Source organism: Pristiophorus japonicus, chromosome 9 (assembly GCF_044704955.1).
Source record: "Pristiophorus japonicus isolate sPriJap1 chromosome 9, sPriJap1.hap1, whole genome shotgun sequence".
NCBI lineage: Eukaryota > Metazoa > Chordata > Chondrichthyes > Pristiophoridae > Pristiophorus > Pristiophorus japonicus.
In genome coordinates this window covers 217,914,605-217,928,637 of record NC_091985.1, presented here as the reverse complement: position 1 = coordinate 217,928,637, position 14,033 = coordinate 217,914,605, and the positions used below count along the sequence as shown (strand labels likewise).

The 14,033-nt window shown below is 51.3% G+C and overlaps 3 protein-coding genes across 3 annotated transcripts; all 3 read left to right on the top strand.

Annotated features, from left to right (window-relative positions):
- Nucleotides 1-5,661: 5,661 nt before the first annotated feature.
- LOC139274139 (histone H1-like) lies at nucleotides 5,662-6,321 on the top strand. Its single transcript, XM_070891182.1, has one exon. The coding sequence runs from the start codon at nucleotides 5,662-5,664 to the stop codon at nucleotides 6,319-6,321; it is 660 nt and encodes a 219-aa protein (XP_070747283.1).
- Nucleotides 6,322-7,150: 829 nt separating this feature from the next.
- On the top strand, nucleotides 7,151-7,462 carry LOC139272830 (histone H4). The gene has a single exon (XM_070888949.1). It carries the CDS (start codon nucleotides 7,151-7,153, stop codon nucleotides 7,460-7,462), a length of 312 nt encoding a protein of 103 aa, XP_070745050.1.
- Nucleotides 7,463-7,691: 229 nt separating this feature from the next.
- Nucleotides 7,692-8,721, top strand: LOC139274138 (histone H3-like). Its single transcript, XM_070891181.1, has 2 exons — nucleotides 7,692-7,721; nucleotides 8,308-8,721. Exons 1-2 carry the CDS (start codon nucleotides 7,692-7,694, stop codon nucleotides 8,719-8,721), a joined length of 444 nt encoding a protein of 147 aa, XP_070747282.1.
- The last annotated feature ends 5,312 nt before the right edge of the window (nucleotides 8,722-14,033 follow it).

The following is a 14,033-nucleotide window of genomic DNA, read 5'->3' as shown; positions in this document are numbered from 1 at the left end:
GCTGAAGTCAAGGTCACTCAATAACCTGCACCTTTAATTCACAGCTCTCCAGTGCTGCGCTTGCCTGAGACCTCCCTTTATATACCTCAGTGGGACAGGTATGGAGTGTCTCCTGCAAGTGCACCCCTAGTGATAAGGTATGCTTATTGTTACAGGTCATATCCAGTTACAGTCATGTATAGCATGGTAAGATACAGTTATATACAGTAATGTGAGATACATGACATCACCCTCCCCCAAGGTCTTATTGCCTTTATAGATTCAGTCTCTCAGGTGGTCTGCACTCTCGCATGGAGCGTCTTAGTTGTGGTTCAGTTGTTTGCCTTGGTGCCTGTGTTCGTTAGGTGCGATTGCTGGTATCTCGCCTGGGCTGTCTGTTTCATTCGGCGTGATTGCTGGTATCTCGCCTGGGCTGTCTGTTCAGACTGCCCTTTCCTCAGGTTGTTCTACCTGTCTGTCCACTAGGTGTGGTGTGAGTTCCACATTGTAGTCTGCCTCTGGTTCTTCAGTGTTATCAGTGAATCTACTTGTTACTTGGTCAACATGCCTCTGGCAGGTTTGGCCATTGTCCATTTGTATAACCAGCAGCCTGTTTCCCTCTTTGTCTGTTACTGTCCCTGCAAGCCATTTGGGACCCCGGCCATAGTTTAGCACAAACACTTTGTCCCCTATCTCATTCCACCTCCCCCTCGAATTTTGGTCATGGTACTCAGTTAGCTTTTGATGCTCAGCCTCAACAATTTCATGCATGTCTGGGAGGACTAACGAGAGCCTGGTCTTTAAGGTTCATTTCATCAATAGTTGCACGAGGGGAACCCCAGTCAATGAATGCGGACGAGATCTGTATGCCAGCAGCAGTCACGACAGGTGGCTCTGCAGCATGGCACTTTGGATTCTGAGCATGCCTTGTTTAATGATCTGCACTGCACACTCCACCTAGCCATTGGAGGCTGGCTTAAAAGGTGCCATCTTAACGTGATTTATACCGTGGTCAACTATAAAATTGTGAAATTCTGCACTGGTGAAGCACGGACCATTATCACTGACCAATATGTCAGGAATGCTGTGCGTTGCAAACATGGTTCTAAGGCTCTCCACAGTGGTGGAGTTGGTGCTCGAGTTTAAAATGGTGCACTCGATCCATTTTGAAAATGCATCAACGACTACAAGGAACATTTTGCCCATGAATGGGCCTGCATAGTCCACATGCACCCGTGACCATGGTTTGGTGGGCCAGGGGCTAAGGGGGGCCTCCTTGGGGGCATTACTGTGTTGGGCACAAATGGTGCACCAACGGACGCAGAGCTCCAAGTCTGCATCAATGCCAGGCCACCAGACATGAGATCTGGCTATGGCCTTCATAAGGACGATCCCCGGGTGTTCACGATGAAGCTCCTGGACAAATGCCTCCCTGCCTCGTAAGGGTATAACTACTCAGCTGCCCCACATCAGGCAGTCTGCCTGTATTGAGAGTTCATGCATGCGCCTAAGGGTTTGACCTCCTCAGGGCAGGCATCGCGAGCCTCTGCCCAGTCACCAATTAAAACGCATCTTTTAACTAGACATAACGTGAGGTCGCTGGTCGTCCAGGCTCTGATTTGGCGAGCCATCATGGGCGAACCTGTGGATTCAAAGGCATTGATGCCATGACCATCTCACAGTCCTGTTCGTCGGACCCTTCTATGGTTGCCAGGGGTAGCCTGCTAAGCGCGTCGGCACAGTTGTCTGTGCCTCGTCTGTGCCTTATCGTGTAGTCGTAAGCTGCCAGCATGAGTGCCCACCGCTGAATGCGCACCGAGGCATTGCCGTTGATTGCCTTGCACTCCGATAGTAGGGACTTGAAGGGTTTGTGGTCGGTTTCTAATGCAAACTTGGCCCCGAAAAGGTATTGGTGTATCTTTTTGACACCGTACATGCACGCGAGCACCTCCTTCTCAACCATACCATACCCGCGCTCCGCCCGCGAAAGTAACCTGGAGGCATAAGCAACGGGCTGCAATTTACCCGCATCATTGACGTGCTGTAAAATGTACCCGACCCTGTATGCTGATGCATCACAAGTAAGGACTAACTTTTTACCTGGGTCAAAAAAAGCTAAAACACTCTTGGAACATAGAAGGTTGTGTGCCTTATTGAAGGCACGTTCTTGGGTGTCCCGCCAAAACCAATCGCACTCCTTTCTGAGTAGCACATGGAGAGGCTCCAGCAGTGTGCTCAAGTTCTGCATAAAGTTCCCAAAGTAATTGAGTAGCCCAGAAAGGCGCGCAGTTCTGAGATATTCCGGGGCCTGGGTACTAGGTGAATCGCTTCAGTTTTGGATTCGGTTGGGCGGATTCCATCAGCGGCAATCCTTCTGCCCAAAAATTCAACCTCAGATGTGAGAAACAGACACTTGGGTTTCTTAACTCTTAGGCCTAGCCGATCCAATCGACTTAGTACTTCCTCAAGATTGCGGAGATGAGAGTCGGTGTCCCTGCCCGTGATGAGTATGTCATCTTGAAACACAACCGTCCCCGGAATGGACTTGCGCAGACTCTCCATGTTGCGCTGGAATATAGCAGCTGCCGACCTGATGCCGAATGGGCATCGATTGTACCCAAAAAGGCCTCGATGTGTGTTGATGGTGGTGAGTAACCTAGACTCTTCGGTCAGTTCTTGCGTCATATACACAGATGTGAGGGCAAGTTTCGAGAAAAGTTTTCCTCCAGCCAACGTGGCAAATAGGTCCTCCGCTCTGGGAAGCGGGTATTGGTCCTGTAGGGAGACTTTGTTGATGGTAGACTTGTAATCCCCACAGATTCACACGGATCCATCAGGCTTCATGACGGGGATGATGGGGCTTGCCCAGTCACTGAATTCCACGGGAGAAATTATGCCTTCCCGCAGAAGCTGGTCCAGGTCATTTTCAATCTTTTCCCTCATCACATAAGGTACAGTTCTAGCCTTGTGATGGACCAGTCTGGCATTCTGTGTGATGTAAATTTTAACTTTACCCCTTTGAAGGTGCCCACACCTGCTGAAAGAGATGTTCAAAACGGCTTAGAACTGTTGAGCAGGAGGTTCGTTCCTCTGACGACATGGCATGAACATCATCCCATTTCCAATTAAGTTCTGCTAGCCAGCTTCTCCCTAACAAGGCTGGGAGATCCCCGGGGACAATCCACTGGGAAAGTCGGTTCACCATCCCTTTGTGTGTGACCGAGAGCATGGCGCTGGAAAGGACTGGGATGATTTCTTTACTATAGGTCCTTAGTTTGGTGTCGATCTTTGTGAGTTTTGGTCTGTTGCTTTTGTGCGGCCACAGCTGTTCAAATTGTTGAACGCTCATGAGGGATTGACTGGCCCCTGTGTCCAGCTCCATGTTGACGGGTATCCCATTGAGTAGAACCCTCATCATAATTGGAGGCAACTTGGTGTAAGAACAGTGGACATTGATCATGTTAACCCGCTGTATCTCGGCATCCTGTGCACTATTCCAACCATCTTCTGGTCCGCTTTTCGACCTTTCCAATTTGCATACCAGCTGAGCTGCTGTTTTTCTGACATGAAAGCCAATGTAGTTGCAGTTTCTGAAAACGGCATGCTGAAATCGACACACCCTGGTTGAGTGCCTTCCCCCACATCTCCAACACAGACGTTTCCATTGTTTCCGAAGGATGAGCTGCGTCTGACTGATCTCCCTTGAGCTTCTCTCAATCTGTTGTTGATTGCTTGCATTGTGGGTTGATGAGGTGTGATCGGCCGTTCAAGTGGCCCTTGATTTTGATGGCTTCTGGCGCCACTGTCTGCTGTTGAAGGCCTGCTCTCATGCCTTTGTCTGTGTGTGGGGGTAGCAGTTTGTTTCACAATGTGAATCCCTTGTTCCGATGCCTCGTTGGTTGTACTACCCGAAGTATAGATCAGCTTTGTTTCTTCTTCGCCTGCCAAGAATGTCTATGAGACCAGTGTTGCTGCCTCTAGAGTCAAGCTCTTAGTCTCTATAAGCTTTCGGAATATGCCTGCATGGCCTATTCCTTCAATAAAAAAGTCTCTCAGTACTTCTCTCCTTAGTTCATTAGGGAACTCACATGAACTAGCCAGCCTCCGAAGTTCCGCCACCAAGTCGGGTATGCTTTGGTCCACACAGCATCTGTAGTTGTAGAACCTGTGTCTGGCCATGTGTAGGCTGCTCGCTGGCTTCAGGTGGTCTCGCACCAGTGTGCTCAACTCCTCAAACAACTTGCTTGCTGGTTTCTTGGGTGCCAGCAGGTTTTTCATTAAAGCATATGTTTTCGAGCCACAGCTGGTCAAGAGATGGGCTCTTCTCTTGTCTGCCTTATCATCGCCCAGCCAGTCTTTGGTCACAAAGCTTTGCTGGAGCCTTTCTATAAAGTCATCCCAATTGTCTCCAGCATTGTATTTCTCATCTGAGCTGTTGGTAGCCATTCTGTGGATTCTGTGATCCCGTAACTCGTCGCCACTGTTAAGTCCTGACTCTAATGTACTGACTTGCACGAGACGCATGCTGAAGTCAAGGTCACTCAGGACCTGCACCTTTAATTCACAGCTCTCCAGTGCTGCACATGCCTGAGACCTCCCTTTATATACCTCAGTGGGACAGGTATGGAGTGTCTCCTGCAAGTGCACCCCTGGTGGTAAGGTATGCTTATTGTTACAGGTCATATCCAGTTACAGTCATGTATAGCATGGTAAGATACAGTTATATACAGTAATGTGAGATACATGACAGAGGCCACATTGTTCGCATGCCTGACACAAGACTCCCAAAGCAAGCGCTCTACTCAGAACTCCTACACGGCAAGCAAGCCCAAGGTGGGCAGAGGAAACGTTACAAGGACACCCTCAAAACCTCTCTGATAAAGTGCAACATCCCCACCGACACCTGGGAGTCCCTGGCCAAAGACCGCCCGAAGTTGAGGAAGTGCATCCGGGAGGGCGCTGAGCGGTCGAGTCTCATCGCCGAGAGCATGCAGAAAATAAGCGCAGGCAGCGGAAAGAGCGTGCGGCAAACTAGTCCCACCCTCCCTTACCGTCAAAGACTAACTGTCCCACCTGTGACAGAGACTGTAATTCCCGTATTGGACTGTTCAGTCACCTAACAACTCACTTTCAGAGTGTGATGAGAGTGTGTTAAAGGGGCGGGCCGGTGAGACTAATATCACTGTGTTTGTGTGTCCGTCTCATCCCCGGATTCCAGAGTCCCTCTTGTGTAAAATTCAAAGATTTCCCTGTCACAGGATCGCCCTGCTCCCCTGCTCAGGTCTAAAGTGGGAATTAAACGTCAAGTTTGATGTGATTTCAAATTTTAGTCGAAAAACAGAGAAAATGTCCGCGATCGGGTGAGAGAGCGCGATCAGTGCAGCAATGAAACCGGTTTAAATCCAAATTGCTGCCTTCAATTCCGATGCAACCTTCTCGACAACAAACATCCCGGTGTTCGGGACAGAAAGAGGCCAGTCTGGGAATCTGGAGGGCCCGGATTGAATTGGAATCGGACAGTTAATGAGGAGAGAGAAACACAGAGAGGCTGGAGGGGCGGGGAGCTGACAGCAGGATGTCTCCGCCCCGTCCGCTCGCTGCCTTTAAGTTGCTCTGTGCCGCCGCCTCCTGTTTCATATCTGACCGAGCTCTGACTGTCAGAGATTTTCCAGAGTCACCGACATGACTGACACTGCAGCCGCCGAAACGGCTCCTGCTGCCGCCGAAACGGCTCCTCCTGCCGCCGCCGTTCAAACCAAGGCTCACAGTAAGAAGAAGGCGGCGGCTCCCCGCTCCAAGCCAGTCGGCCCCACGTTGGGCGAATATATCCTCAAGGTTGTGGCCGATGGCAGCGATCGCAAGGGGATGTCTCTGGCCGCGATAAAGAAGGCTCTGGCGGCCAAAGGCGTGGATGTGGAGAAGCGCAGGTCCCAGATCAGGTTCAGTATCAAGAGGAATGTGACAAATGGCTTCCTGGTGCAGACCAAGGGCACGGGCGCCTCGGGCTCCTTCAAAGTCGCTAAGAAGGAAAACCAGGGGAAAGTGGGAAGCGAGGTGAAGAAACCAGCAGTCAAGAAATCTCCAGGCAAGAAACCAGCAGCCAAGACATCTCTGACCAAGAAACCAGCAGCCAAGAAATCTCCCGCCAAGAAAACGAGCACCAAGAAGGCGCCAACAGTAAAAAAGACAGCGAAAGCTGCGGCTGGGAAGAAGGCAGCGGCGCAGAAGCCCAAGGGCCCCAAGAAGGCCTCAGGCGCAAAGGTGAAGGCGGCCAAAGAGGTGGAAAAAGCGAGGGCCAAGGCCAAATCAGCAAAACCCAAGAAAGCAGCATCCAAAAAGTAAATAAAAAGTGCAACTTGTAAACACCTGGACCCAATGGCTCTTCTCAGAGCCACCCACGCCTCTCAGAAAAGAGTTGATCCCCGAATCAAATGCTCCCTGTCCCGGGGCCGGGCTCAGATTTCAGACAGAAGTCATTGAACATGAAGCCAGGATCCCTTTTGACCCGCTGACATTGACTGCACCCACCCCTCCCCCAGTGTCTGCAATAAAACACACAGAGAATGGGATGTCCGGCCCGGGCCTCACTGTAACTGGGGATGTGTTCGGCTCCAGTCTCAGTTCCTGGTCATTGTTATTTCACAGATTTAGGGGGAGAGTCTGAGACGGTGATACTGGCGGAGATACCCCGCCTCACAACTCAAACCCCAAACACCACATTCTCCAAATCAGCTGGAATAAGGTGTTTGTAAATTGCTGAACCTGTCTGTGAGAGGAAGTGTGGGGAGATGATACAAGGTTTGAGATTGACAGGGAAGGGGCTGTATATAGGCGGGAATATTCGTGATTGTTAATTGTAACTGGACATTTAAAAGCTTCTGATTCCTGGAAGCCTTGAAGATGAATTCCGAGTCTGTAAGAGTTTGTGCGGAGCGCTGTGTTTCGGTTCTATTGTCGGAAAACGGATTGAAATTGGCGGCTGCAGAAAGCTGGAGGCGGAGCTGGAAGATCAGAGGCTGCTCTCTGCTCTGTCTGTCAATCTTAACTCTGTCTCCTCCCCTTCCCGCCTCTCTCACTCTGCGCGTTCTCAGTCAGATCCGCTCCGGCTCTAAAAAAAAAGAGCCGGGAGCAGCTCCGTCTTATTCAGCGGCTGTTTAAGTGAATAATCATTATGTCTGGTCGAGGTAAAGGAGGCAAAGGACTGGGTAAAGGCGGAGCCAAACGGCACCGTAAAGTGCTCCGTGATAACATCCAGGGCATCACCAAACCAGCCATCCGCCGCCTGGCTCGCCGTGGCGGTGTCAAGCGGATCTCAGGCCTGATCTACGAGGAGACCCGCGGGGTGTTAAAAGTTTTCCTGGAGAATGTGATCAGGGATGCGGTCACCTACACTGAGCACGCCAAGCGCAAGACGGTCACTGCCATGGATGTGGTGTACGCTCTGAAACGGCAGGGCCGCACACTCTATGGATTCGGCGGCTGAATAACGCGACCCTTCCCCCAAACACAACACAAAGGCTCTTCTAAGAGCCACCCACCGCCTCACAGAGAGAGCAGCGACCTGGGGATGGGAGCGCGTACAGTTTGGTTGGGAAATGGTTTCGGCTGTTTAATTCATGGAAAGAAATATTTGGATTTATATAGCGCCTTTCACGACCACCGAACGTCTCAAGACCAATGAAGTACTTTTGGAGTGTAGTCGCTGTAGGAATATGGGAATTATTAAATATTTTACAACTATTGTAAATATGAGAGATCAAAAACTCCGGCTGACAGTCACAATTACCACCGGGCGGGATACACCGTCCCCTTTACCCAAACATTACAGTCTCCCCTCACAGATAATTCCTGTCATGTTGTGAGATTCGGTTAAACGGGACTCTGGCGGGATCAATGCGGGAATTTGTGTTTACAGGAAGCAGTGACCGGGGATTTATTCCCGCCTGGTCCAGACCGATCAGGGAATGGAACAGAATTCAAACCGGAATGTTGCAGAGAGTGGGATTGGTGACTTATAATGGGGCACAATCGCCGTTATAAAGAGCGGATTCTTAAATTGCTGGCGGGAAATTAGAGTTTCTTTAATCTCTGTTGGTTGATATTCTGAAATTGGCGGGCTTTTTGAAATTGACCAACTGTCAGTTTCAGTTCAGCCAATCAGGGGCCAGTAATCCCTGCCCTTCATTTTCACTCTCGGTGCTTGGTTCAAACTTGATTGGCGCCGGGCTGCAGCCAATCACAGCCCCGGGGCGGATCCTCACACACTTTAAAAGGAGGCCCCAGAGGAGTCTCCGCATTAACAGTCCGTGTGTCCAAGATTGTGTTGAGATAATAGCCAGGACCAAACAGACAGCGCGTAAATCCACCGGAGGGAAAGCTCCTCGCAAACAGCTGGCGACCAAAGCGGCACGGAAGAGCGCTCCGGCCACGGGCGGAGTGAAGAAGCCTCATCGCTACCGACCCAGCACCGTGGCTCTGAGGGAGATCCGCCGGTACCAGAAATCCACCGAGCTGCTGATCCACAAACTGCCCTTCCAGCGCCTGGTGCGGGAGATCGCTCAGGACTTCAAGACCGACCTGCGCTTCCAGAGCTCCGCCGTCATGGCCCTGCAGGAGGCCAGCAAGGCTTACCTGGTGGGGTTCTTTGAGGACACCAACCTGTGCGCCATCCACGCCAGGCGAGTCATCATCATGCCCAAAGACATCCAGCTGGCCCGCCGCATCCGCGGGGAGCGCGCCTAGACTTCCCCTGCCTCGGCTCGAAGCTTCAGCACCAAGTGCAACAACGGCTCTTTTCAGAGCCACCAAATCAGCAAAGGAAAGAGCTACGATCTCCTGTAACCAGAGCTTCGTGTTGTTCATTAACCCATTGTAGGGACGGGCAGGTATGTGGTTCCTGATTACTGATCGTGTATTTATATACCAGCTCGGTTCATATGGGAGTTATTGACTAATAACTAATGAGCCCTTTAATATTTTCAGAAACTGACATCGGCTTTGCGTCGCTCTGACCCCAAGTTCCCCGGGGCAAAGCACAGATTTCCCCATTCGGTGTTGCCGGAGAATGGGGGCAGGCAGATCTGGGAAGCACTGCAATGGATCCGGGTCTTGTGTGTGCACATCGCTCGCTGATGCAATGCGGTCTGAACTGGCTGGCTTAGCAGAGAAATATACAGCCTGGGAACAGAAGCAGCATTCAAATTATCTCAAACCAGACCAGAATTAAACTAGGCTCTTTGATTACTATATTAATTCATCACCGCCAACTCTCTAGTTTTCATAGACAGACTAAAGAATATTTAAAGAACCGGTGGCGGTATTTATACAATTGTTGAGTGACAACTGTAGTTCAGTTATTCGCTGTTAACTGGAAGAGTGTATGTGTGAGCAGAGAACCGTAATGCAGAGAACGGGAACTGAAAACTCCCCCATACGGATAAGGGGTAAGCCATTTGGGACTGAGATGAGGAGAAACTTCTTCACTCAAGAGTTGTTAACCTGTGGAATTCCCTACGGCAGAGTTGTTGATGCCAGTTCGTTAGATATATTCAAGAGGGAGTTCGATGTGGCCCTTGTGGCTAAAGAGATCAAGGGGTGTGGAGAGAAAGCAGGAAAAGGGTACTGAGGTGAAAGATCAGCCATGATCTTACTGAATGGTGGTGCAGGCTCGAAGGGCCGAATGGCTTACTCCTGCACCTATTTTCTATGTTTACAGGTCTGAAATAAGCCAATCTATCGGTACATGAATTAAAGGGCTCTGACTCAATTAAGTCAGTAAGCAGCCCTTCCACAGATACTGTGGTCGGCTCTGAAAAGAGCCTTTCGGTTATTAGATTAAATCTTGTCCGCTTTACTTGCTCTTGGACGAAGTGGTGGTTTTCTTGGGCAGCAGCACAGCCTGGATATTCGGCAGCACCCCGCCCTGAGCGATGGTCACCTTTCCCAGCAGCTTATTGAGCTCCTCGTCGTTGCGGATGGCCAGCTGCAGGTGTCTGGGGATGATGCGGGTCTTCTTGTTGTCGCGGGCCGCATTGCCGGCCAGCTCCAGGATTTCAGCGGTCAGATACTCGAGCACAACAGCCATGTAGACCAAAGCTCCGGCACCCACACGCTGAGAGTAGTTCCCCTTTCGCAGGAGCCTGTGAACACGGCCCACAGGGAACTGCAGTCCGGCCCGGGAGGAACGAGCCTTGGCCCGAGCTTTACCGCCGGTTTTTCCTCTTCCAGACATTTCCACAATCCACAGGTTCAGAAAAAGAATGCAAAACTCCTCCCTCATCTGCTCTTCTTATACATTCTGGAGGGATACAGGGAGTGAACTTGTGATTGGTCTTTTCCGATGACCAATCACCATCTGCTTAGCCTGCCACTGAAAAGAGGGCGAAAATTATTGTTCGACTTCCAACGAATCTTCAATTTCAAAAACCCCGCCCGTAATTTTTACAATGCGGATTATGTTAATAAATTCATCATTAGCCAAAGATTTCCAAACACATTTTATTCCATATTGCCTTCCAAATTCCAGGATGTTACAATCAGGATTAAATTAGGGTTCACTTTCAAACATTCTGTTACGGGACACATTCCAGCTCATTCTTTGTACAATTTGGGAATCACAGATCATGGATAATCCTCCGCACAGGCGGGAGTGAGACCAGAACTGGAAGTCCTTCTGTGAAAAGAGAAGAGGGACAGAGTGTTCCAACTGCCCCGTTCTGGTCTCTGTAAGAACTTCCATTCTGAGTTGTTGCACACGCAGGCTCCGGGTAATAAGCGGGTTGACTAACTAGATTTTTTTTTTGAAAAAGGGCTTGAGAGAGAATGAGGTGAGTAAAGTCTAAAACAAGACCATAATTCGTCGGCAGGTGACCAGGGAGTGTTTATATTTTACTGGGAGGGAACTTCATCAACGAAGCTAAGGCTGAACCGGACAGTAAAACCGATTATCTGAAAATTCGTATCTAAATCTACCCTGGATCTTTAAATGTTGTCAAAAACACTTGCTCAGGAAATAATTACAGTAAATTGAGATTAAAGGATGACGCGTTTGTGCAGCTCTTTCAGAGAGGTTGTGGGTGGCTCTTAAAAGAGCCGTTGTGTTTGGGGTTTGTTTCGTCAGCGTTTTACTTGGAGCTGGTGTACTTGGTCACCGCCTTTGTCCCTTCCGACACGGCGTGCTTGGCCAGCTCCCCGGGCAGCAGCAGGCGCACGGCGGTCTGGATCTCCCGGGAGCTGATGGTGGATCGCTTATTATAATGGGCCAGGCGGGAAGCCTCACCCGCGATGCGCTCGAAAATATCGTTCACAAACGAGTTCATGATGCCCATAGCCTTGGAGGAGATGCCGGTGTCGGGATGAACCTGCTTCATCACTTTGTAGATGTAGATGGAGTAACTCTCCTTCCTCGACTTTCTGCGCCTCTTGCCGCCCTTCGGTGGCGTTTTCTTGATCACTTTCTTGGCGCCTTTCTTGGCAGTAACTGATTTCTTCTCTTCAGGCATCGTCTTGTTCAATCCGACCCAGACATGACGTAAACTTGGCTCGGAGCTCGTATTATATAGGCAGCCCCACACTCCGCCCACAGCCCTATGCTAATGAGGGATGGGTGAAGGCAACGATTGTGATTGGTGCATTCGCTGCGTTGTCAATTTCCATTGTTCTGTAATTCTCTGATTGGTCTCTTTAAATATCCAATCAGATTTACTGCTCGCCACAATCTCAAATTCTTGAATTAGTTTATCAGTTACATCCCCTCCCAAGCCATACTCTGTTCTTTATCGATCGAGATATCTACATGTTCGACAGACATTGACCGGTTTGTATCCGAGATTGCCTGAGGGTCACTTCTGGTCAGGACTTGGGAGTCCTTCTGTGAGGGCAAAAGACCCTCACTGACCTTCCGCCCTGATGCTGCCTTCCTCCCACCGTTTAATTCAACATCTTTCTTATCTGTCACTGCTGTAACTATATTAGTTGTTTGTGTTACCTTCACTGGAATATGCTGTACCTTCTGTGCCGTAAACGGCCTATTTCCCTTAGCACAGGGGACATAAATTTAAAGTAATTAGCAGGTTTAGAGGGGAAATTTCTTCACGCAGAGGGTGGGGGTCTGGAACTCACTGCCTGAATGGGTAGTCGAAGCAGAACCCCTCCCCCCCCCCCCGAAGACCACCTAATAAGACTGTTATTTTGCCATCTGGGGAGTGCACCCCAGCAAAACACCCACCCAGCACTGTGAGGGGAGACCTGCCCTCACAGCTTCCCTCTTTCCCACCCCCCCTCCCTCTCTCTCTGTCACTCTCTCTGTCTCTCCCCTCTCTCCCTGAGAGCTCTTTCCTCCTAATTAAAAAATCAAGACAATGAGCAGAGGGAGCAAGGCCCCTCCCTAATCGTTAACTAGGGGAGAGGTGTGCCTCATTAAGAGCTCCCTCTGCTCCCACATTTAACGAGGCCTATTAAGACCATTAAGGCCTGTGACCTTGGGGTGAGTGTAACCCTTAAAGGGACCCCGTGATGGCAACCCCATCTATGTCGGTGGCAGGGCCAGTTAAGACTTACGCGCAGGCGGCTTCCACAGCCACTGCGCATCCAGCTGCACTGCTACCATTTAGATTAATAACTAAAAAACATGGGGTCAAGAGCTACACTCACCTCACTATGAGCATCAAGGACTGCGTGTGGGCGATGGCTGGGGTAGTCGGCCCCTCGGCTATTGTCGTGGCCTTCAAGATGTCCAGGAAGGCTGTGTTCTTCCTGGGGTCGGAGCGGGTGGTGTCCCTGGCCCTTGAAAAGGGGCTCACGGTGGGTCAGACATTCCAGCCGGTGGACCCTCTCGAGGCCACCACGCAGAGGATCATTCTTTCGAATGTCCCGCCCTTTGTTCCCGCTGAGCTCCTGCTCCCCCACCTACATCAACTGGGGTCGGGGATTAACCCGATACCGCTCGGTCTCAGGGAGACCAGCCTGCATCATGTGTTCTCCTTCCAGCGCCAGCTTTTTGTCCGGCTGGCGCGGGAGGAGATGACAGAGGGCACCTTTAACGTGGTGCACGAGGGGACGTTGGACGGCGTGCGGTGCCATGCCTGTAGGGAGGTGGGGCATGTTCGTAAGAACTGCCCCACCTCCAAGGCCACCAAAACACCAAAGGCAGCCAAGGCTGGCGCCATCGCCACCCCTCCCCCTAGTAGCATCCGCGTGGATGCGCGGACATCGTTGGAGGCCTTTGTCTTCATGGCCTCCGGCGGTGAGGGAGAGCGTCCGGGTGGAAGGAAGGCATGGAGGAAGGTGAAATACCTCGAGGCGGGTCCCCTGAGCACCGGACAGCCTCATCACCGCACCCGGCCTACCTCTGTCACCTGCCCTGAGCCCGTGCCCAAGCCCTCTACCAATACCGCAGAGGGGCTTGGGCGTGGGCAAGAAAAATAAAAGGGGGGAGTGGAGCGGGAGGCCTCGGCAGTCATTGAGGTCTCCCTGTCTCCGCGCCCCCTCCCCCAGACAAAAAAGGAGGCACCGCTCCAATGAGGTGGAGGGGGAACAATATCCCTCCACGGAGGAGTTGGTGCTTGCCACATGTCCCGCGTCCCCCACCAGCACCCCCAAACCGCGCCGTAGGTGGGGGAGAATCTGTCCCCGGGGAGAGTCAGACAGTCGAGGCTGCCCAGCCTCTGCCTCCCGGGGATGGCGAGGAAGATCTGCCTGTTGTGGGGGGCGTGGGGCCGGCGGAGGAATGCGTCGCCGCTGGGTCGGGCATCCCAGGGACTGAGGTGGGCAGGGCTGAAAAGGCCGAACCTGAGCCCGCTCAGCCAATATACAACATCTCCCGGGATCTGCTCGATCTGGCAGATAAATAAAATTTTAATAATTTTAAAGAACCGACACACACTGGGCTGGGGGGTGGCGGCGGGAATGGGGAAGAACACCAACCCTCGCCCCCAACTTTGGAGGTGGGGTACTTGGAGGACCTGGAGCAGTTCTTCGACCAGGTCTCTCCATGTTCCCCGGTGCCTGGGGCTGAGGAGGAACCCCTTCCGCTGCTGCTTCCTGACCCAGTACCA

What these genes read in the sequence shown, in the direction of transcription:
- LOC139274139 (XM_070891182.1), top strand. Translation starts at nt 5,662, where the DNA reads ATGACTGACACTGCAGCCGCCGAAACGGCTCCTGCTGCCGCCGAAACG.
- LOC139272830 (XM_070888949.1), top strand. Translation starts at nt 7,151, where the DNA reads ATGTCTGGTCGAGGTAAAGGAGGCAAAGGACTGGGTAAAGGCGGAGCC.
- LOC139274138 (XM_070891181.1), top strand. Translation starts at nt 7,692, where the DNA reads ATGGGAATTATTAAATATTTTACAACTATT. An exon ending in TTAAATATTTTACAACTATT is followed by an intron (nt 7,722 to 8,307) that starts GTAAATATGAGA and finishes GATTGTGTTGAG; the next exon opens with ATAATAGCCAGGACCAAACA.